General features: G+C 47.8%; 1 protein-coding gene and 4 non-coding genes across 6 annotated transcripts; all 5 read right to left on the bottom strand.

The window, feature by feature from the left end:
* Nucleotides 1–27: 27 nt before the first annotated feature.
* On the bottom strand, nucleotides 28–99 carry TRNAP-CGG. Its single transcript has one exon. It is a non-coding gene; the product is annotated as a tRNA-Pro (tRNA).
* A 1,735-nt stretch (nucleotides 100–1,834) lies between these two features.
* TRNAT-AGU lies at nucleotides 1,835–1,908 on the bottom strand. Its single transcript has one exon. It is a non-coding gene; the product is annotated as a tRNA-Thr (tRNA).
* Nucleotides 1,909–2,204: 296 nt separating this feature from the next.
* On the bottom strand, nucleotides 2,205–2,286 carry TRNAS-AGA. The gene has a single exon. It is a non-coding gene; the product is annotated as a tRNA-Ser (tRNA).
* A 411-nt stretch (nucleotides 2,287–2,697) lies between these two features.
* On the bottom strand, nucleotides 2,698–2,771 carry TRNAI-AAU. The gene has a single exon. It is a non-coding gene; the product is annotated as a tRNA-Ile (tRNA).
* Nucleotides 2,772–3,499: 728 nt separating this feature from the next.
* CTC1 (CST telomere replication complex component 1) lies at nucleotides 3,500–22,977 on the bottom strand. 2 transcript variants are annotated; one of them, XM_036452126.2, is made up of 23 exons: nucleotides 22,876–22,977; nucleotides 19,418–19,581; nucleotides 14,182–14,419; nucleotides 13,827–14,038; nucleotides 13,425–13,581; nucleotides 12,214–12,504; nucleotides 11,986–12,114; nucleotides 10,516–10,748; nucleotides 10,222–10,399; nucleotides 9,928–10,128; nucleotides 9,343–9,469; nucleotides 8,705–8,819; nucleotides 8,242–8,569; nucleotides 8,066–8,155; nucleotides 7,619–7,812; nucleotides 6,134–6,222; nucleotides 5,864–6,038; nucleotides 5,512–5,589; nucleotides 4,938–5,082; nucleotides 4,783–4,847; nucleotides 4,399–4,564; nucleotides 4,167–4,293; nucleotides 3,500–4,027 (listed from the first exon to the last, which is right to left on the bottom strand). In XM_036452126.2, exons 1-23 carry the CDS (start codon nucleotides 22,906–22,908, stop codon nucleotides 3,867–3,869), a joined length of 3,696 nt encoding a protein of 1,231 aa, XP_036308019.1. In that variant the 5' UTR covers nucleotides 22,909–22,977; the 3' UTR covers nucleotides 3,500–3,866. The 2 variants fall into 2 exon arrangements, with proteins under 2 accessions (XP_036308019.1, XP_036308020.1); XM_036452127.1 differs by lacking the exons at nucleotides 19,418–19,581; nucleotides 22,876–22,977 and having other exon boundaries at nucleotides 13,827–13,988; nucleotides 14,182–14,302.

Raw genomic sequence — 22,977 nt, 5'->3', positions numbered from 1 at the left:
ATACTCTAGTCTGCAAAACTCAAGGTAGGGCTCGTCCGGGATTTGAACCCGGGACCTCTCGCACCCGAAGCGAGAATCATACCCCTAGACCAACGAGCCCGCGCCGAGCACTGCCGGCAGACGCCTGTAGAAGTTGTATCAGGCTTGCTTCACCCCGGGGCCTCAAGTCTGGTGGGACGGCCCTGGGGCGCGGTCAGGAGCCTTCACCGGGACACCGAATACTTAGATACAAGGGTCTGGGTGTCCCTCTCCGCTCCGGGTCCGCGAGCTCCGACTCTTCCCAGGAAATAACACCGGGGAAGTGGAAAAGAATGGTTTCGGTCTCACTCCGGCGCAGCCTTGAGCACCTCACTTCTCGTTCCCATCAGTCACTCTCTCGCCGCAATTCCATAACTTGGAGTCTCGAATTTTCCCGCTTCCGCCCGCCGTCCTCCTCGGATCCAGAGCCCCCGCGCAGAACTTTGAAGACAAAGGTGGAGTTGCGTGGTTGGGGACAAATAATGAGTCCCGAAATCCCTAGGTGAACACCAGTCCCTTATTCTGTCCCTGCAGCCAGCCCCGGACCAGCCCCAAGCTAAACCCTTTGTGTAGTAACCCACTGTCTTCCCAGACGGTGTGGTAATGGAATAATTCCTGGGGCCAGAAGACCTGCGGGAGAGGCATCATGAGATGGCGGGGTGAGGTAGGGAAAGTCGGCTTTCCAACCTGCATGAGTGGGGCGGGGCGTAGGCCTTGAGGATTTCTAACACCCAAACCGGCACTGGCTCCAGGACTTCCCGCCTGTAAGATCAGGTCACTCCTACCCTCCCGTGCAGCCTCCACCCTCCAGTTCTCTCCTGGGGTGACCGAGAAGGATTACCTGCCGCCTAAGACCCCCATAAGGTAAGGGCCTGCGTGGTATGGCCCAAAGCCAGCAGGCCCGGACGGACTGCTTAATACACGGGCTATGCTCTCACCGGGGGGCTGCCAAGAGTTCTGGGAGCACCTGATGACTCAGCTGCAGGCCTGTGTCCTCCTTCCATCGGCTCAGTACCAGCTCTGCGGAGTATTCCCAGCAGGCTTCTGGTCTGTTGGACACTGGACAACCGGTAGCATCTCTGAGCTGAACCGTCTCGTTCCATACCCCAGCCGTGTGGCCAGCCCCTTCCGAATTACCAACCCACAGATACTTTGGTGGGCCCCGACTTCAATGAAGGGTTCAGCTTTTTGCTTTTTCTTTCCCCAGTGCTTGGGCCAAGGGATGGTGTCCAGACCTTTCTGCCTGTCTTCCAAGGAGGTTTAGGCCCTGCCAACGACCTACTTCTTGCCTCCTTCTCCATAGCGTTTACTTCTACCGTCACCAGCCTCGCTTCAGTGCCTCACGAATGGGCCCTGCCCTCCCTCAGGCTCTGGAGACGCTTCTCTGCTCCCACCGTGTCCACAGGGACCCAGCTCTCCAGCGCCCTCTTGCAAGAAACTAGACCTTTGCTAATTCCTAACACAGAATGCCAGCTTGTGGAGAACGGAGGTAACTATATGTGAAGGGCTTGGTACAGGAGCTGCACATAGAAGATGCACCTCCCGCGGAGTTTGGAGGGGCCGGCCTGGCTAGGCCCCGCCTCCTCCCTCGCCCCCGCCCCCACCCACCCCAGCGCCCACGGGGTGTAGCATCAGCTGAGCAAAGAAAGGTGTAGGAATCCACGGGACTGACAGCTCGACTCAAAAGGAAATCAGGATGCTGCGAGTGTGAAAATGTATAACCCTTGAGTCCTCGAAAAGAAAAAACAATTTGTGAATGTACTAGGAAACATTGATTCAGTGGAAAAAACGGGACCGTCTTTGAATTCTGAGCCAAAGGCACCGCTGGGATTCGAACCCAGGATCTCCTGTTTACTAGACAGGCGCTTTAACCAACTAAGCCACGGCGCCGAAGTCACTTGGAGTGCCTCTGATACTACACTATAGGAAAATATTGTTTGGAGCCTGGCCACATCAATTTCAGACCTAAAATTAATAAAATCAACTAGGTTTGGCATCAAACATCCATCCATGAAATATCCCTAATATTGAAAGATTTACACCAAAAATGCGCTGTTGGGGAGCTTCCCAGAATCGGGGGTTCATATAATGGGAGGATTTCTGACACTCAGACCCAAAGTTTGATTTTGGGCAATAAGATCGTAAATTTGGGCAGGAGAAATGTGGCAGGGAAGAAAAGGAAGGCACGTAGTCGGCAGGATTCGAACCTGCGCGGGGAGACCCCAATGGATTTCTAGTCCATCGCCTTAACCACTCGGCCACGACTACAGATGTGCAAACAGAACGTTGTCTGAAACCTTTGTTAGTTCCTATGCCCAGCAACTATCACTATTGTGTTTCCGAAAGCGAACACCTGAGCAAGTTAAAATAAGGATTGACACTTGGCTCGCGGCTCCGCCTTTCTGGAATCCTTGTCCCGGATCTTCCCGTTTCTCTCACCCGCCTCCAACAACGCGCTCCCAGGGAAATGAAGACGCGGAAGCCTCCAGGGAATGCTCCCTACGCCCTAGTTGAGGGAGCACCCTTTAAAAGGTTGACGTGTGCTAACAATTCGGGTTCTGAAAAACAGTGGGGCCCGTGTTCGTTGTCAGAAAGCAACTGGCTCTGGGAAAGAACTTCCTTGCAATAGAACAATAGAACTTCCTTGCAACAGCGCGAGGAAGAAAAAGACCCAGCAACTGGCCCGTACGGGGATCGAACCCGCGACCTTGGCGTTATTAGCACCACGCTCTAACCAACTGAGCTAACCGGCCGGTGGTGTGTGCTGGAGATCTTGTAGTACATATCTACAATTCTAAATTATGTAGTTAATGTAGCTTTAACAAAGAACTTTTATGCAGACTTAGTTTTGTTCTAAAAGCTTCCCAAATGCTGATTAGAAGTGATCTTTAAAAAACCGTAAAGAAATGCCCTCTGAATGGCTTTAAGACGTGTGGTCAGGTTCTTTTTCATTGAGTAAGCAGCTCCCAGGGAAGAAATGGGAAAATTCAGGCCACATGTATGCACAATCAACTAATAGATCCTGCAACCCTAAGTCTGGGTTCCGACTTAGGAATTCCTACTGGTTTCATTCCTACTGGTGTGGATCAAGAACTTGCCTTAGGCCTGACCCATAGGAAATCCACATAACTGACCACTTTGCTGAGGTTCCATAGTAGAGGTTCCTTACATGACTCCTCTAATGATGGCGCTCCCTCAACTCCACCCTCTCATACCCATTTGTACTTCCCATCAACTCTAGGCTTGCATACCTGACTTCTTCCATTCTTGCTGACTGACACCATCAGCAATGGTGTCTAACCTGCCTCCAACTCCCCAATGTACTCCACTCCCTTTGGGCCTGACTTTTGGTATAATTTCTTCTGCTCAACCAGAGCCCTTAAAACCAGTTTTGGCATTGGTGGAAAACAAGGACGGAAATGATGGTGGACAATGGGCGGCTGCCAGGTCAGGAGATCTGTGACCTCAGATAGTACAAATGTAAAACATCACTAGAACTTTATTGCAGGCCAACGAGCCTGTCACAAGTACCCCTACAAGGGGCAAGTGTCTTGTCCCTCTAGCCCCTGCCACAAAGACAGAACCCAGGTGCTCAGGGCCACCTATGAGTGCAGGTGGCTTTAGCCCAACCAGAGAGAAAATATCAACAGTGCCATGAGTTGCCTATTTCCACTATTTCTCCAAGGCAAGCTGGCATCAGAAAGAACATGAGGAGAAATTATAGTAGGAGAGCAGTCAGTGAATACAGGGATCTGGAGTCCTAGTTCAATCACCACAAAGGTGAGGGCCACAACGAGTGGGAGAAGCAGGGGCCCAGCCTCAAGTGCTCCAGCAGGACAGGAGACCTTTCAGGCCTTTGTTGCAGTTTTGGAGCAGGAGGAAGCAAATGCCCCCAGGGAGCTGGAGTGCTCAGGCTCCTGGATAGACAGACAGGACAACTGGATCCTGGGATTCACATGAGTCAGGAGAGGGAACTTCCCACATTGGAACTGCTGTAGCCTAGGAGGTTCTGAAATAGGAAGAGAAGAAAATGTATGTCCTATGCATGTGGTTGTTAGTCCGATCCACCATTCTCCTCCCCAACCCCAGAAATCCCTTATTAATAGCTCTTTACCTGTCTGTTTCCACCCCCACCCTTCCATCCTTACCTAACGGGATGATCTTGGAGGGTTTCCTCTCAAGCTCAAAAGAAAGTTCAATCGGGCGGAGGACAGAGAGGCTGGTACAAAGTGACCGCAGGAAGAGGGTCAAGGGCTCATCGGTCTTCGCTGAGGACTAGAAAGGGACGCTCAGGGTTAATCAGAACTCAAAATCCCTGAACTCTTTACGAAGCCCTCAGGAACCTGGGTATCCGAGCCCCACCTCCCAGCCACATCTCACCTCAGGTTGGGCTTCAGGCCCTATAAACTGCAAGGCCACCTTCCCTGGCCCTCTGACAAGCTCCAGGAGGGAGGTCCACTCACTAGGACACAGCCCTAGGGCTGCTGCCACCTGATGGTTCCGACAGGTCACCACAGCTTCGGCAGTCCCATCCTCCACCAGGAGCCTGGGGTAGAAACAGAAATTCCCAGGCCAGTCACCTGAACCCAACATGCCTCCCACTCCGCTGTGTCCTCTTTAACTTACTTACTCTTATTCATCCAAAAATACTTATCAAAGCAAATCCCATAAGCCAAGAATTATGCTAACACAGAAATAGCACACAGGCAAAGTCGTGTGATAGGGAAATTAATGGGGTGACAGGTGCCCACTCTGTGCTCTCACCTGATGCTGGCCTGGCTTACAGATGTCTGAGTGGGGCAAGTGGAACTCTGATGAGTACACCTTCCCTGCGATGAAGAAAGTGGTTGGAAAAATCCTTTTGGTCCCATCACATCCCTCTGCACCAAAGCACCCAGCTCAGCCAGCCCCTCCCATACCTGGACGGAGAGGCTGGTACAGTGAGCACACACCCAGAGGAGCTGAAGGCTGAAGACAGAGACAATATGGCAAGAGGCAATGGCTTGGAATGGGGTCTGGCCCCCCTGCAGCAGTCTAGCCAGGTAGACGTGGGGCAGAGGAACACTAAAGGAAAAGAGAGACAGGTGTCAAGAAACAGTCAGAGGGGTTCTGAAGGCTGCGTATGTCTGGGAGGACTCAGCAGTCTTAGGATGGAGTAACAGTGGTAGCCATACTCTCCTGGAGCCCCATGGTCCCATTTTGATTTCTGATCTCAAATCGTCATCAATTATTTCTCAGGCTTGACCAACCAAGATGTTAGCCCAGAAAAGATAGTTGCATTTTAGCCTGAAAAGCCTTTAAGAGCTTAGAAAACCAAATCTTTCTGGGTAAAATGACAGGTATTGGGCATTGTTTTATTTAGGACTCTGAGTCAACACATTCTGCTAGGCTTGGGAATGAGTGCAGTTATGGCAAAAATCCCAGAACCAGAAACATGTGTGGGACGCAGATGTGAGGCTGTGAAGTTGGGAGATCAGGACCTGGGGCGCTGACCTGACTGTGGTTTCCGGGGGGAAACTCAGGACGTGCATGTAAGTGGATGACTGGAAACAACAGTAAACATTGTGGGATCTGCAAGGAGAAGAGGAGGAGAAAGAAGTCAGTCAGAGCTGGAACAGGGAGCAGGCGTGGCCACTCCCTGAGGAATGCACCCTAGCCAGGCTCTATTAGAGGGAAGGACTGGTCTGGAACCTCTTGTGAGGGTTCAGGGCATAAATTCCAGAGCAACTCATCGAACGTAATATCAAAAAGGAGGTGTTGTTGTAGCATAGTTAGATAGGGGTGAACATTCAAGAAAATCACATCAGTAGGGAGAGAAGGCGAGGCCAGCTGCGTAGATCTTTACCTGGAAACTCTTTTCTCCAGCTGCTTAAAGTAGACTCGGGCTCCTGGAAGGAGTCCGAGTGGGCGAGGCAAGTGTGGGCCTTCGATATATATGTCCAAGTGAGGGGGGTATTCACAATCGGCAGCCTCCACAGCTACAGTTATCTTCACACACCCCTTCCTGGCTTCAGTGCTCCCTACGGAAGGAAAGGGGAGGGGTCAGTGGTATCTGTCTGTATCACAAGGTCCCATCACTGCATTCTATACCTTCCCCCAAAGAAGGAGTCATTACCAGACTTTGTTCCGCTTGCAGCAGGAAGTGGTTCACACAGAGTCCGTGACAGAATCTCAGCTGAGAAGGACACCAAGGAATCGGTGAAGCTGAAGGGTCAAAAAAATAGAGTGAGAATGGAGGCATGAGAATGGAGAGTCAGGGCCACGGACAGAAAATGTAGCCAGAGTCTCTGCTAGAAAGACAGCTATACGGTTCTGAAACATTTCATGCTGTTGAATCATACACTAAAAGTAACAGGGCCTATGGGAAAATAAGGTTGTGGCAGAGAACTCAAAACCTATACAACTTAGTAACCAGATGTCTTACCAAGTCTCCACTTCCATTTCAGTCATCCCATTATCTACAGTTTATGTGCTGGAGCTCATGCCCCCTCCTTGAAATCATAGATCCTTAAAAACATTCACTTCTGCCCTAACTGGTTTGGCTCAGAGGACAGGGCATCAGCCTTGGGACTGAAGGGTCCTGGGTTCGATTCTGATCAATGGCACATGCTAGGGCTGCAGGCTCTATCCCCAATGCGGGGCCTGGAGGAGGTCGCCAACCAATGATTCTCTTCATCACTGATGTTTCTCTCTCTCTCTTCTCCCTTTCCTTCCTCTCTAAAATTAATAAAAAACATATTAAAGGGGGGAAAAATTCACTTCTAGTAGAGACCAGTTTCATAAAAATTACACCTAGAATTCAGTAGGGTTTTGTTTGTTTGTTTAATATAGGAGAAATATCTCTGCAGCTTCTTATTTTAAATTTATTTATTTTTAAATATATTGTACTGATTTTTTTACAGAGAGGAAGGGAGAGAGATAAAGAGCTAGAAACGTCGAGGCTGCCTCTTGCACACCCCCTACCGAGGATGTGCCCGCAACCAATGTACATGCCCTTGTCCGGAATCTAACCTGGGACCTTTCAGTCCGCAGACCGAAGCTCTTCCACTGAGCCAAACTGGTTTCAGCTGATATACATACTCTTGATTAGAATGGAACCGGGGACCCATGGTTGATATTCTATCCACTGAGCCAGACTGGCTCCTGCTCTCTTCATTTGCACTTGCAGCCACCCCAAAAAGCTTACATGAGGGAAGCATAGTTGTTCCTGAAGCCATAAGCCACTTCTTGTACTAAAGGAAGGCTCTTATCGATAGATTCTCAGCGTTTGTCCTTACATTTTTTAAAATGTTTCTTACGTTTCCTTTTATTGCTAAGTCTCTTTCTGACTTGTGAGAAAGCCTGCTCATGATCACTTTAAGAGTCTCATGCTCTACCGACTGAGCTAGCCGGGCACCTGCTCATGATCACTTTAAAACAGTAACATGCTGGGGGGAAATCGGGTATGAAACACAATTTCCATCTTACACCAACATCTTCCTGTAGGAGCTAAATCACAGGAAAGAAACACACTGTAGCAGAGAACGGACCATTCATCATATCTAACACAGCAGAGGAGGGGAGAGCAGCCCAATGACTGGAGAAGCTGGCAGATACTTACTTGTCACTGAGCAGGTCCGTCAGCGAGGATTCAGGCAGTGCCTTGCTGATACCCGGCAAATCTGGGATGTCCTGGGAGCGCTCATGTTCCAGGATCCATGCATCCTGGACAGTGAGGCAGGATGTACAGCCGGCCAACTCCAGAGGACGCTGCGATATGCAGGATGATTCATCCTCCTCAAACAATGCTGGTGTCTGCCAGGAAATGGGAAGACAATGGACTCTGAGCGTGTCCTAGTCCTGAGGAAGGCTCACAAAATACTATGACCACTTCTGTTTTCTCTCTGGGGCCTGATGGAGGAAGTGACTTAGACACGACAATCTTTTTATTTGATCAAGATCTACCTTTCTGCTAGGGACCTAGAGAGTGACCAGCACTGGCACTTCCTCTCCAGATCCCACGCCAAAGAGCTTTCTGGGGAAGGGTCTGAGGAAGCAGGGCACTCACGGGGGGGCCAGGAGCCACGAGCCGGTACACCTGCCCGGGGTGCAAGAACTCGAACCAGCGGACCGAGGGGCCCATAAAGATGAGGAGAACCTGAGGAAGGACAGCAGGTCCTTGGGATCCAGACAGGAGCCAGGGCCACACAGGTCAAGCCCTAGATCTTTGAAGTCCCAGCTTACCTTCTGATCCTTGTTCTCATCTCCCTTGAGCTGGGGTGGGCCCCAACCAGTTCCCTCCTTCCTCTGGGTACCCCCGAGCCAGCGCCCTGATACATGGAAACTGAGGGTGGGCTTGGCCACCGCTGCACTGGCTCCTGGGGGGCCACAAAAGTTCCTCTTCATCAGTGCCTCCTTGTGGGACAGCAAGAACAGCCGGCTCTGTCCTACATGGGGAACCTCGGGGAAGGAGGGTTCTGGCTGAGGACGGTTTGAGGGGGTGGCTGAGGGAAGGAAAGTTCTGGGCATAGGCCAGATCAGGGCATCAGCCAGAAGGAACTGGACATAGACTCTGTTGGGAGAAAGGAACAGGTTTCTTAGTGAGACAGGCATTGGGTGTTGCGGCCCAGGCATTCCAACACCTGCTCCAGGCCCTTCCCCGTCCCCTCAGAGACTCGGAGGACAGCCCCTACCCCAAGAGGCCCACCTGGCCCCCTGGTCCTGGATGAAGCCTTCCATGCCCAGCTCCTGCCAGGACGGGAAGCTGCTCTTGACTTTCCTCTCTATGACCAGCTGGAACCGCTCTACCCGCACCAGGCAGCCTAGAGGAAAGAGGAGAGAACCGTGGAATGGGAAACAAAGCAGACCATCCTGCCGGTCTTGCTGCCTAACCTAGACCTGGCCTGAGCCCACCTCAGAGGGACGACACTCCAAGGGAAGCCATTCCGCCCGCATGTCCAGTCCCACCCCTGGCCTCTGAGGCCGAAAAGGCGTTGATCTCCTCTCTCACAAATCCACACCAGCCTGCCTGTGCCCAGATCTAAGAAAACTTTGCTTTCCACAATTTCCTTGCCTACAGATCTCGGTGGGTCCAGTAAAACCATTATTCTTCCAAACCAAGAATGTGGGAAGTGGGAGCTGCCACCTGGTGTGCACGTGAAGCACAAGATAGGGAGCTGGAGGTCTGGCTAGGGAACCCCTTGCTCCTTTTCTCTACTTGCTGGTACCAGTCTCCCGGATATATTAACGCATGCCACCTTGGCCATCTCCAGGAAATCCCAGCAAACCCCCTGGTCTGAGACCCTCTGCTCCACAACCACCTTCTCTCTACTCCGGCCTCCACACCTATGAGCCGGATGTCGGTGATGGGCTGCGAGTGCTTGTCCAGGAGCAGGCAGGGGAGGGAGCCACTCTGGTCCCGGAGCTGCAGACAACCTTTATGAGATGAAGCCACCAGAACCCCAACCAAAACCTGCGGAGAGATGAAAGCCAAGGTATCAATATTCATTAAGCACATATTAAGCATCTATTATGTGCCAGGAGTTGTGTTCAAGGTTAGCTACAAAGTAAACAAAAAAGACATGGCCTCTAACCTGAAAGAACTTACCTTTGAGTGGGGAAGACGGATGTGAAAACACACACTCATGCGTTCACACACTCGGTAGTAGGAGAGAAAGTATTTAAATCAAAGTTAGGGAACCTCAGCAGACATAAGAAGTGGGCATTTTATTTTATGTGCACTGGGAAAAACAAAAAGGACTTAAAGCAAGAGACTTTTGGAATCCAAGTCACATTTTACCTCACTCTTCCTAGCTGCTGCAGGAGGGGGCGGTCTAGTGAGAAGGCTAGCCAGTAACATGATGAGAAAGGACAACGACAGTGACAGTGAGAATGGCAAAAAGAGGAAGTGCTCTCTGGAGCCCCACCCACCTGGGCTGGCTGGAAGGTGGAGGGCAGCAGACAGAGCCAGGACCAGGCCAGGCGCTGATTGAGTTGGCAACTGGTCAAGTGAGCAACTTCGGGGGAGGACAGGAGGGTCTTGGGGTCAAAGGAATCCCAGGCCTTGCACTCGCCTTCCTCTTTCAGGGCGGCCAGAGTGGGGAAGGAGCAAGGAGTCTGAAGCCGAGAGTACTGTCAGAAGAGAAGAAAAGTCAGATTGGGCATCCCGTGTGTCCCCTCCCCCCCCCCGCCCCCCGGCGCCCCGTTTCCCCCACATCCTCTCACCTTCTGGAGTGGACAGCGATGTGGCTCCTCCAGGATCTCCTTGTGTGCGTTCCGGCTGGGCACGCACGGCGGAGCGAGAACATCCAGGGTCGGAGCCAGGAGCTGCAGCGCCAGGCTGGGGCTGGCAGGGGAGGCGCACTGCAGGAACTGGTGGTGTCTCAGCGTATGGGGACACAGCCTTGGGGGAGAAGCGGAGTCACTTTCCCAGGACCCTTCCTCTCCCAGCATCCTGCTTCCCTTTAGGTGGGGTCCTACCCCCAGTGCCACCCCAGCCCGGACCCTCATCCTCCTCACTTGCTGGCCAGCTCCTCCAGGGCCTTGGTAACCCACAGGTAGAGGGGAAGTCCTAACTGACGCTCCCACACCAGCTTCTCATACAGGTAGGCCCCCCAGGCGTGGAGGGAGGACTGAGACTCAGGCTTCAGACGAGAGAAGCCCCGAAGTAGAACAGCACCACGGAGACAAGCGGCTAGCACTGGCCTTCTCGTCCCTCCTCCCACTGACTGGAGGAGGTGAACATCCTGGAGCTGGGGAAGCAGAAGAGGTGAAGCAGCAGAGGTGAAGGTAACTCAGACTCCACGCAGAGTTGACTGCAGTTTTCAACTGCCTGCAAACACGATTTCTCCCGTACAGGTCATTCCTTTCATCCTCCACGCCTCCCCTTCCATCACAACCCACTGTCCGGGGGTAAGCCTTCATCCCTCATCAGCTCCACTAAGTCCTTCCGTGAGCCAGGGGGCTCCTGGCTGCGGTGGCTTCCCCACTCACCAGGCTACCTGGCATCATCCTGGCCCTCGCTACCCCTGCGCTTCAGCTCCAACATCTCCTCCTCCAGTTAGAGGCCCTTCTGTGAAGGAGATGCTCTGGTCCCAAGCACTCCCTTTTTTTTTTTTTTTTTTAAATTTCTTATTGATTATGGTATCACATAATTGTCCTCATTCCCCCATTCCTACCCCAAACCCTCCCCACGTATGCCCCCACCCCCTGTTGTCCGTGACCATTGGTTAGGCTTATATGCATGCATACAAGTCCTTTGGTTGATCTCTCCCCTTTTCCTCCACCCTCTCCTACCATGGTTTGAGAGTCTGATTGATGCTTCCCTGTCCCAGGCTCTACTTTCTGATCTGAGCTCTCATCCAAATCATTTTTTTTTTTGTAGTTATATTCTATTGATTTTTTACAGAGAGGAAGGGAGAGAGCTAGAAATGAGAGAGAAACATCGATCAGCCACCTCCTGTGCACACACACACCCCCCCACCCCCAGGGGATGTGCCCGCAACCAAGGTACATGCCTTTGACCAGAATCGAACCTGGGACCTTTCAGTCCATAGGCCGATGCTGTATCCACTGAGCCAAACCGGTTTTGGCCCAAATCATTCTTTTTTTTTTTTTTTTTTTAATATATTTTATTGATTTTTTTATAGAGAGGGATAGAGTTAGAAACATCAATGAGAGAGAATCATCACCAGCTGCCTCCTTCACACCCCACACTGGAGACGTGCCCGCAACCAAGGTACATGCCCCTGACTGGAATCGAACTGGGACCCTTCTGTCCTCAGGCCGAGGCTCTATCCACTGAGCCAAACCGGTTTTGGCTCAAATCACTCTTAACAAACGCACATGCCCATCTCCCAATACACAATTATTATTTTTATATTTTTGTTGCAAAGGTTCCCATCCTGCTGCCAAACAAGACCGGCCTATAGAGGCAGAAGCAGCTGCTGAGAAGCCTCTTTTTGTCAGCAGCCCCGATCCCTCACATACCTCCAGCCGGACTCCTGGCCGCACCACCCGCCGGAGGCTATGGAACTGCTGGTAGGAAAGGCAGAGCCCCAGCTGCCCATCCAGCTCATAGAGGCCAGCGGGCTGATTCAGCACGGCAGTGACCGTTCCCTGCAAAGAGGTCAGAGGGCCAGTTGATCCCCATGTCCTTCCTCTTTGGAGACCACATTTCCTGCGCCTCGAGCTCCAGGACCTCTCCCTTATACTTACCGTGTACGACAGGAGCGTGGAGTCCCGGGCAAGCCCCTTTTGCTCCTGCCTCTCTTGGATGCTGCTTGTCCTGGGGAGTGTCTTGGCGTCAGCCTCCAAGAGAGCTCTGCCCAGCTCCAGGTCCAGGTCCAGCTCTCGCACACACTCTGGTTCCAGGGGCGTCAGGTGAGAGGAGGGCGTGGTCGTCCAAACACGGTAGCGGTGACCGTGAATCTTGGACGCGCGCAGCTCTGTCAGCACATAGGCCCTGCCAGGCCAAAGGGCTCGGTGCCAAACCAGCTGGGCGGGGACCTGCAGAGGCGGGCAGCATGGTACATGAGATGCTTCTCCCAAGCTATCCTTCTGCATGCCCCCTACGGGGGATCGAGCCCGCAACCTGGGCATGTGCCCTTGATCGAAATCGAACCCGGGACCCTTCAGGCTGACACTCTATCCACTGAGCCAAACCAGCTAGTGCAAGGCTGTGTTTTAATAGTTGCTTCTATTTATTACTAGAGAAAGTAATAAATCCTTTCCATCATAATTTAACCTCAAAAACCTGCCCTCATGAGCTTTCCTTCCCTCATCTTCCTTGTTTGCCAATTAAATCTTAAGCCATAGAACTTTTAGGATCTCTCCTCTCTCTTAGGAGATGCCAAATCCCTCCCCCAAGATACAAACCACCCCTAAAACTTCCTTCCAAATACATAAATATTCCATTCAGAAACTTATATCCTTTTTGCATTTCCCCTCTCTCACCCTGTAACGTATAAACCATTTCTATTTATTTAATCAATATGCACTGGATACGTATGTATCCAGTATTAGGATTAGATGTAATGGGAAGTATAATAGACTGTTCCCTCTTCTCCAACATATTTCAAACCACTGGGGAACACAGACACAAACCCAAGTAATAACATGGAGCCATGTACAATCAAGAGGCACAAGAACACACATTAACTAAGGATGGGCTGGGATGATTAGAAAGGCCAGGTGAAAGAAGAGGAACTTGAAGGACATTTTGAAGTGGGGAGAGAGAGGAGTAATTCAATAAGCGGTAATAGCCCTGGCTGCTTTGGCTCAGTGGATAGAGCGTCGGCTTGTGGACTGCAGGGTCCCAGGTCAGGATGAAAAAGGAATGTTCTTGGCAGTTGCATAGGAAAATGAGAAACATCAAAGTAGGAAAATACTAGTAGAAGTAAAAACCTTGGATTGACCCTAATCCTCACCTGCACAATGATGGATACATGGCCACCCATTTGGCTGTCAGGTGGGGATAATTCACCAAGAGACAAGATGAAGTAAGCTTTCTTTTTGCTTTTCACCAGAGCACTCAATCGAACCAGCTTCCCAGCCAGGTTTGGCTGCATAACTCTGAGCTTGCTTCTAACGAAGGTAGAAAGAAGAGAGGAAAAAGTTATTCTCTTCTAATCCCCTGCAAATTCCTCCCCTTCCAATTCTGATTTAAAATTTCCACCTTTCCATAGGTATTCTAAAGAGACCATATTATTCCCTTTATTTGGAGCATCTCATCAATATTACTCTCAATACCTTTCTCTCCTTCTTTCCACTGACTCACCATCCTCCTCCGTTTCATAGTGCTCCCTCCTCCCTGGAGAGGGAAGAGTTACCTGTGCCTGAGGAGGCGGCAAGCAGCCTCTGGGTACAGAACAGGAATGGGGGTCGGAGGGCCAGCACTGATGGCCAAGGGAAACACCGGCACAGGGGCACCCCAGAGCTCCAAGTGCCCTTCTCCGGAGCGATTCCATTTGGCAGGAGGAAGGTAACCCCAGCTGGGGAACAGAAAGAGATGGCCCAACCAAGAAAGATCCAGATCTATGAGCTAGGAAAGACCAAAATCAAGGGTTAATCAGCATCCCTTTTACTTCCCTCCACCTTAGTTCCCCGAGACTTAACTGCCTCACTCCCTAGACACCTTTCTGTTAGGCAGGATCTGAGGCATCTGACATTCCCCTTCCTACTCACCTCACAGCCCAGGATACCAGTGTTATCCTTCACATAGAGGCTTCCATTTCTGCAACCTTGTTCCAAGTCCCCTGATAAGTCTGTTAGTGTCCCTACAAGTAGCAGCCGCTCCCGGGGGAGGGGAGCCCCACTGAGTTCAGCCTCTTGGGCCCAAGCCTGATATGCAGTACTGCTCCAGGTCAGGTGGCTGCAGCATGGAAGGCACTGGTAGCTCCTGAGGTCCTGTACTGAGGCAAAGCTGCAGAAGGAAGGGAACAAAGTTATGTTCAAATCTAGGAAGTTATACTCACCCCTGACAAATCTCCCAATATTATCCCAAGGAAAGGTCAATGGGGAAAATGGACTAGGAAAAGTTTAATTGATTGAAGGGGGGAAAGATGAAGGGAGAGAGGGAGGGAGATTGCTTAAGGAGAAGGGCTAGAGGAGAACTGGATCAGAACAGAGCACATAGGGGACTTCACTAAATTTGTAACATTTTACTTCTTATAAAAAAGAACTGAATCAAATATGGCAAATTTTAAGGTTTTAAAAATCGAGCCTTAAGTACTTGGCTAACCACAATGTCAATAAGCACACTGTTTAGTTCAGCTCTTTTTTGCAGGCAAGACTTTCTCAATGAAGACAGCAGGGTGCTGATTTACATTCTGGTGGACCAGCAATTTTAGTTACCACTGGTTTGTTTATTTATTTGCGATCCTTCTTGCCTTTATTTTGAAGCGAACCAGTTGAAGTATATATTTTCCCTTTCTGTGTAGTTATGAATGACATTTTTTATTGATTTGAGAGAGGGAGAGAGAAAAAAATCAATTTGTTATTCTATTTATTTATTCTTTGGTTGCTGCTTCTTTGGTGTGCCCTAACCAAAGATCAAACCTGCAACCTTGGCATATTGGGATGATGCTAACCAACTGAGCCACTTGATCAGGGCTATGAATAACATTTTATTTATTTATTTATTTATTTATTTATTTATTTATTTATTTATTGCCCTTGACCAGAATTGAACCTGGGACACTTCAGTCTGTAGGCAGAGGCTCCATCCACTAAGCCAAACCGGCTAGGGCTGAATAACATTTAAATACAGATATTTCTCTTAGTATTCCAGTTTAGAAAATTTCCCCCCATCCTTGTTGATGTTAATTTTTTTACATTACATTTATTGGGGTAACAGGGTTAATAACATTATGAAATTTTCAGGTGTACAAAATTATAAGTCAACATCTATGTACTCTTCTGAAGTGCTTTCCACACAAAGTCTAATTTTCCCCCCTCTTCCAATACCATATATGTGACTCCTTTATCCATTCACCTCCCCTCACCCTGTTTCTCTTCTGGTAATTACCATTCTGTTGTCTATATCTATGGGTTTTTGCTTTATTTGTTACTTTTTGTTTTATATTCCATATGAGTGAAATAATCCATTTCTGTCCTTTTATGACTTATTTCACTTAGCATAATACTTTCAAGATCCATTCATGTTGTTGCAAATGGCAATTTATGGCTGAATTGTATTCCACTGTGTATGTATGTATGTATGTATGTGTACCACATCTTCTTTATCTAATCATCCATCAGTTGTCACTTAGGTTGCTTCTATGTCTTTTTTTTTTTTTAAGTTTTTCAGATGTTCCATATACTTAGAAGGTCGTGATCATTTGTTTAATCAATTCATTAATTAATTTTTAATATTTAATATTTTATTGATTTCAGAGAGGAAGGGAAAGAGATAGAAACATCAATGATGAGAGAAAATCATTGATTGGCTGCCTCCTGCATGCCCCCTACTGGGGATCAAGTCCCCAACCTGGGCATGTGCCCTTGACCAGGACCCTTTAGACTGAAGCTCTACCCACTGAGTGAAACCAGCTAGGATGCTTCCATGACTTGATTATTGTAAATAATGCTGCAATGAACATAAGACACATATATCTTTATATATAAGTGTTTTCATATTTTTTCAGGTTAATACCCAGAAGAGGAATTGCTGGATAATATGGGAATTCTACTCTTTAGATTTTTGAGAAACCACCATAGTGTTTCCATAGTGGCTGTGCTAATTTATATTCCCACCAATAGTGTACAACAGTTCCCTTTTCTCCCTATCTTCTGAAACACTTGTTATTTACCACTGGTGGATAATGAAGTCCATTGATGAGAAATTACACAACAATTTGGAAATGGTATTTTGATTAACACAGAGTACAATTACACCGTCTTCTCACCAAGATCCCGCCTTCACTGATTGAGATAGGTTGCCAAGCTGATTAAAGTGTTTCCCAGATTACATGTGGGTTAAAGGATTGTCAAGGAAAATATATCCTATTCTCAAATAAGTTTGGTAAATGGCATCTTAAACAAAGCTGAACAGATTTCTACCCTTTTTTTTATTTATTAAAAGGTATGTATACTCACATAATAGAATATCATAAAAGTATCTAAAATAAATGAGTTAGAGCTATCAGTATGGATAAATCTCAGAAGCATATCAAGTAAAAAGCAAATTGCAAAAGACACACATATGTGTGTGTGTGTGTGTGTGTGTGTGTGTGTATCAGTTATCAGTGATGCCATTTATATAAAGTCTAAAGGTATGTAAAACTACTGTATATTGATTAAGAATAGCAGCATATAGAGAGAATCCAAGATGGCTGCATAGGTAAACACCTAGCTGCAGCCGCACACAACAATTTCAATAAAATACAACTAAAATATAAAATGGACATTACCCAGAACTACAGGAAAGTCGACTGACTGGAAATTCTACAACGAGAAGCAAGGAGAAAACCAGAAGGAAGAGCAGAGGAGCTGTAAAAGCCTAAGGTACAGAGATATGTGGCGCGGAGAGGAGGGAGGCTGAGTGCCTGGCTGGCGTTCCCGAGCGGGAAGGAGATAAAAGCTCCGACTGTGCTGGGCCCCAGTTCCGACTGCTCTGAACCCCAGTTCTAGGCCAGACCCCGGGGACCCAGGCTCATCCATAGGGAGCTGGGTTGTTAGGTGGAACCCCGGGGGAGCGGCGAAAGGAGGTCCCGGAGACGCGCACATTGCGTGCAGAGAAGGGACAGCCGGCTGTGCCGCGGATGGCCCTGGCAGGAAGGAGACAAAAGCTCCGGACTGCTCTGACCGTCACCTCCAACTCCACTTCCAACTGAACTGAACTCCATTTCCGGGCTCATTAGGGGAGAGGCTAGACTGTTTGGTAGCAGGTGAAAATCGAGGGCACCTTTCTCTCAGAGTCGCTTACAACGAATACTGAAGGACCCTGGGGATTACTGAGACTCAGGAACCGCATAGGGCGGGGCTGACGGAAGCCAAGGCTGCAGGCTCCACCCTGAAAACCCGCCCCATCAGGGAAGCTGTGAAAATGCAACGAAATAGATCACAAATGAAAGAAATGGAGGACAAAAAGCGACTGGATATAGAGTTCAAATCTACGCTTATAAGGTTTTTCAAGAATTTCCTAGAAAAGGTCGATAAGACCTATGAGGATATGAAAAGGGATCAACTAGAATTAATAAGGAATCAATAAGAAATGATAAGGGATCAGCAAGAAATAAAGAATACATTGTCTGAAATAAAAAATATTATACAGAGTCCTAAAAATAGAATGGAAGATCGCAAGAATCAAGTCAAAGATTTGGAACATAAAGAGCCAGAAGACACTCCTCCGCAGAAGCAAGAAGGCAAGAGAATCCAGAAAATTGAAGATAATGTAAGAAACCTCTGGGACAACTTCAAGTGAACCAACATCAGAATTATGGGAGTCCCAGAAGATGAGAGAGAGCAAGATATCGAAAACATACTGAAAGAAATAGTGACAGAAAACTTCCCCCACCTGGTGAAAGAATTAGACCTACAAGTCCAGGAAGCACACAGAACTCCAAACAAAAGGAATCCAAAGAGGACCACACCAAGACAAATCATAATTAAAATTCCAAGAGCAAAAGACAAAGAGAGAATATTAAAAGCAGCAAGAGCAAAGCAGGTAGTTACCTATAAAGGAGCACCTATACGATTGTCAGCTGATTTCTCAACAGAAACCATGCAGGCCAGACGGGAATGGCAAGAAATATTCAAAATGATGAATAGTAACCTAACAGCCAAAGATAATCTACCCAGCAAAGCTATCACTCAGAATCAAAGGCCAGATAAAGAGCTTTACTAATTAAAAAAAGCTAAAGGAGTTCATCACCATCAAACCAGAATTATATGAATTGCTGAAGTGGGTTCTTTCGGAAGAGAAAGTAAATAAAGATAAAAATTATGAACAACAAATACGTAACTATCAACAAGTGAATCTAAAAACCAAGGAAATTAAAAAAAAAAACACCTGATGAACAATATTAACTGTTGAATATAATAGAATCAGAGGTATGGAAAGGGAGTGAACTGACGATTCTTGGGGAAAAGGGGAGGGGGATGTGGGAAGAGACTGAACATAAACTGTGTACCTATGGATGAGGACAATGGGGGTTGGGGAAAGGGCAGAGGGTGGGGTGGGAACCTGGTGGAGGAGAGCAATGGGGGGGTGGGGGGGGGGAACATTTATAATAATATGAACAATAAAAATTTATTTAAAAAAATAAATGTAAAAGAAAATAAAAATATCACTACAAATTAAAAAAAAAGAATAGCAGCATATATATAAATATTCACATGAATAATATACCTTATTTTCAAAACAGTGTATACTTCTATGAGGTCTTTTTTCAGGATATTTCAGAGCCTTCAATATGTTAATGAGTCTTACAACTCTCCTAGAATAGTTTACCATATCCAATGTCTCTCAAATTTATTTAGCCATGGAGCCCTTTTCATGTGTTATTTTATTAATATTGCCTAGAACAGTTTAGGAAATGGTACTAAGCAAAACAACAACAACAAAATACCTTCAGGAGACCTTACACTTAGTTCTTAAACACACTGTCTGCACTTGGTGAATCTTAGTTTCCTAACACACAAAGTGAAATAGTACCAGCTTTCCTCCCCACTCTGAGAGTTCTTTCTCCAAATCTTTCAGTCACCTCGACCTCTCCCTTCCTTTTCTTCTCTAGAGTTAACTTAAGCCTACTTTGGAGAACTGTGGGGAAAGCAAAGCAGCTTGATGAGGAACGGAGATGCTTGGCAGAAGGCGGTGTGTTTACTCCTTTCCCTCCCCTTACCAAGTTTCCCCTCACTTTTCCCAGGTCCTTCCTTTGCAACTCCACATTGAACTTCCCTGAAGCCCACCTCTCCTTACCCGTAGCTGAGAGGCAGTGTAAAACCCTGGTTCCTTCCCTGAGACGACCAAACAGTCTTCACACAGTCAATTACCGACTGAGTGAACTGGATAGTAGGCTCCTTGCCAGCTGGACACAGCGTCTCTTGGATGAAGTCCCGGGCGTTCTCAAGCCAGGTTTGCTCCTGAGAAAAGTGGATCGAGTTAAAACAACTTCATGACAATCCTGCCCACCAAGAAATTTGGGGGGAAATAAAGGAACAGAAAAAGAAAAAATCGAGAGAGCATGTAAATGAAGAGGAAATGTAAAGGAGTTGAGAGCTTAAAGAAACCTTGGAAGTCTTTTGGTCCAGCTGTACGATCAGCCCAGACAGCTGGCCGTCCAGCTGGGTCTTGCATCTTTCTCTAACACACCTGCACCGGTCCTTACAGTGCTCACTGGAATCTACATTCCTCTGTGAACCATCGCAGGCAGGATGCGCTCCCTCCTCGGAGCGCCTATAGCACCTTGCACAGATCTCTATGAAGAGCAATGATCCATTTCACATAGAGTCTAACTATAAAGGCAGCAGGATGAAAAAAGATTGTTCAAAATCACCCTTGAAAATAATCTTTTATATTGCTCATAAACAATGGGACATAGATCCTCGCCTGTTTGGCTCCGTGGATAGAGTATGAGGCCTCGGACTAAAGGATCCTGGGTTTGAGTCAGGTCAAGGACACGTAACCGGGGTGCATGCGAGAGGCAAACAATCGGCGTCTCTCTCTCTCACATCTATGCTTTTTGCTCTCTCTCTCTCCCTCCCCCTCTCTTTCCCCTTCCACTCTCTCTAAAATATCAATGGAAAAATGTCCTCAGGTGAGGAGTACAAAAAAAAAAGGACATAGTACTTTATAGTAATATTATAGTAATAAATGAAAATGTGCCTAATAATGAACATTACATAAAAAAGGACATGAGTATAATTTTTATTATTCCATTGTTTAGTCATCTATACATTTGAGTTCTCATAAGCTAAATACATATATAGTACAATCCCCATTGCATTTGTTTCTTGTACTATCTTTTCATCTAAGACGTGGGCTTCCTAAGGAGGACATGAACTATTTTTGTATACTTGTCATACATTCTGAACACACAGTTGCCTCTATATGTAGATAATTCTAGGACATGGGGCCAGCAGCTTGGCCTATTCCCAGTACTAGGCAGCTTTATTTTATAACTATAGGCCTGGTGCATGAAAATTCATACACTTGGGTAGGGAGGGTAAAAGGGGGTTTAAGAAAGTTCCCTTGGCCCCGCCTGTGCTCTCTCACATCTGGGAGTCCTTAGGGGATGTCCATCTGCCAGGTTAGGCCCACTCCCTAAGGGGATTGGGCCTAAGCTGTCAGTCAGACATCCCTCTGGCAGCCTGGAAGTCAAGGGGGATGTCCGAATAACGACTAGACTTAGGCTCACTGGGAGAGGCTCCTGCCACAGCAGCTGAACAGTAGTCTCCCTGTGGAAGCACAATGACCACCAGGAGGCAGCTCCTGTGTTGAGTGTCTGCCCTCTGGTGGTCAGTGCGCATCATAGTGACCAGTCATTCCAGGTCTTCTGCCCTTAAGAGTCAATTTGTATATTACCCTTTATTATATAAGATTATTATTTTTTACAAATATATTTTATTGATTTTTTTACAGGAAGAGAGGGATAGAGAGAAACATCAATGAGAGAGAGTCATCGATCAGCTGCCTCCTGCACACCCCCCACCGGGGACGTGCCCGCAACCAAGGTACATGCCCTCAAAGGGATCAAACCCGGGACCTTTCAGTCCATAGGCTGACGCTCTATCCACTGAGCCAAACCAGTTTCGGCTATTATATAAGATTATTATATAGGATAGGATTCCAACAGAGTTCAACAACACTTAGGGGAAGGACCTTTATCCTTTTTGATCCTCAGTGATAATTCTAAACCATTACAGTTCTATCCCTGTCCCTCCAATGCGCCTTTATTAGCTTTCTGACCAAGCCTCCACATCAGGGTCCTTGTGGACAGTCCTACTATTGACTTTCTCCTTCACTCCACCTCAGCCGCTCTCCTGTATGGTCAGGGTTATCAAAACTGGCCCAGGTCTTCGTTCAGGACTCCCCATCAACATGATCAAAGCCCAGACTCTCACTTTTTGCATCTTCCTCTCTTGGTTGTTTTTTTAAGCCCCTGTTTCTCTGAGAGCCTGTCCATTGCTTGACACATTGAACACTACCGTTTCTCTCAAGGTGGTACCTCAGAATCATCAATTTTATTACCAATGCAGGCGATTTTTTAGATGACCTCACCTACTGAATCAGAATGGGAGCGGGATAGTATTTTAAATAAGCTCCCCAGATTGATAATAATACAGGCTGAAGTTTGAGAACACTAGGTATTTTCCTCTCAATGACTTCAGCCACCAGATGCCATTGGTAGATGCTGACTGTTCCTACACCTCTACTTTAGCTCTAGTTATATCCACGCCTATCAGACTCTCCACCTGGCCACCCTGCAGACACCCCAAATGCTCAACACAGAACTTTTTTTTTTTTTAATAAATTCTTTTTTTTAATTAATTTATTTATTTTACATATTTTAATGATTTTTTTTGCCCCCCTCCCTCCCTCCCCCATCAACACAGAACTTTTCACAAAATCCACTCCTCTTCCAGTGCTCACTAACTTTGCAGATAGCACCCTCAAGCAAAGAGGTCTACCCTGAAACCTGGATGTCCTTATCCCCCTTCCTTTTTCACTCTGCCTTCACCTCCTGTACCTCAACATCAGTGCCTGGTCAGGATCATCATCCAACATTAATGTAACTGATACTCTCTCGTCCACTTTCCACACGGCTACCTCAGGAAATGTAAACACGAATCTCAGCCAATCATTTTTCTCTTAATAACTCCCAATTCACCTCAGGTTCAAGTCGCTGCTTAGCAAGACGTACAAGCCTGTCAGCTCTGATTCCTCCATGACTACGCAACTGAACTTATTTTCAAGGACACCCTCTCTACCTCTTGCCTTTAAACATATTTTTGCCTCCGCCTCGAACTCTCCTTCAGTGACTTTTTTTTTTTTTTTTTTTTTTTTGCGAACTCTTTACACGCACTTTGGGGCTCAAAAGCTTTTCCTGATGATCAGTTACAGCCGCGTCAGGGGTCTCTCCCAAGAAACCCACAGTGCACAGTTCGCCGTCAGTCTGCTCCCAGCTTCCCACCGGGCTTGAAGTCTAGAAACGTGTTTAGGGATCCCAGCGGGCGCCACCGGAGTGAAGGAATAAATATATTCGCAGAACCCGTGAGGGGGGTAGGACAGTCAGCCTCACAGGTTCCCCCTCGCCGGGCACGGCCAGCGAAGTCAGGGAGGCAAAGACGCAAGGTGTGGGCAACAGGAAAAGAAAGAAAATCCAGGACAGACAAGAAAAAAGAAAAAAAGGACGAGGGTAGGGGAACAGCACTCACGGTGCCAACGGCCTGAGCGCGGCGAGTCGCCATGATTCGCCCCAGGCGTTGCTCAGTAACCGGCGTTGGTGCGAGTGCTCACGGGAGAGCCGGCCTGTGACG

Source organism: Pipistrellus kuhlii, unplaced genomic scaffold, assembly GCF_014108245.1.
Source record: "Pipistrellus kuhlii isolate mPipKuh1 unplaced genomic scaffold, mPipKuh1.p scaffold_m20_p_23, whole genome shotgun sequence".
NCBI classification, from domain to species: domain Eukaryota; kingdom Metazoa; phylum Chordata; class Mammalia; order Chiroptera; family Vespertilionidae; genus Pipistrellus; species Pipistrellus kuhlii.
The sequence above is the reverse complement of the archived record's forward strand: the minus strand, read 5'-3'. Positions and strand labels throughout refer to the sequence as shown.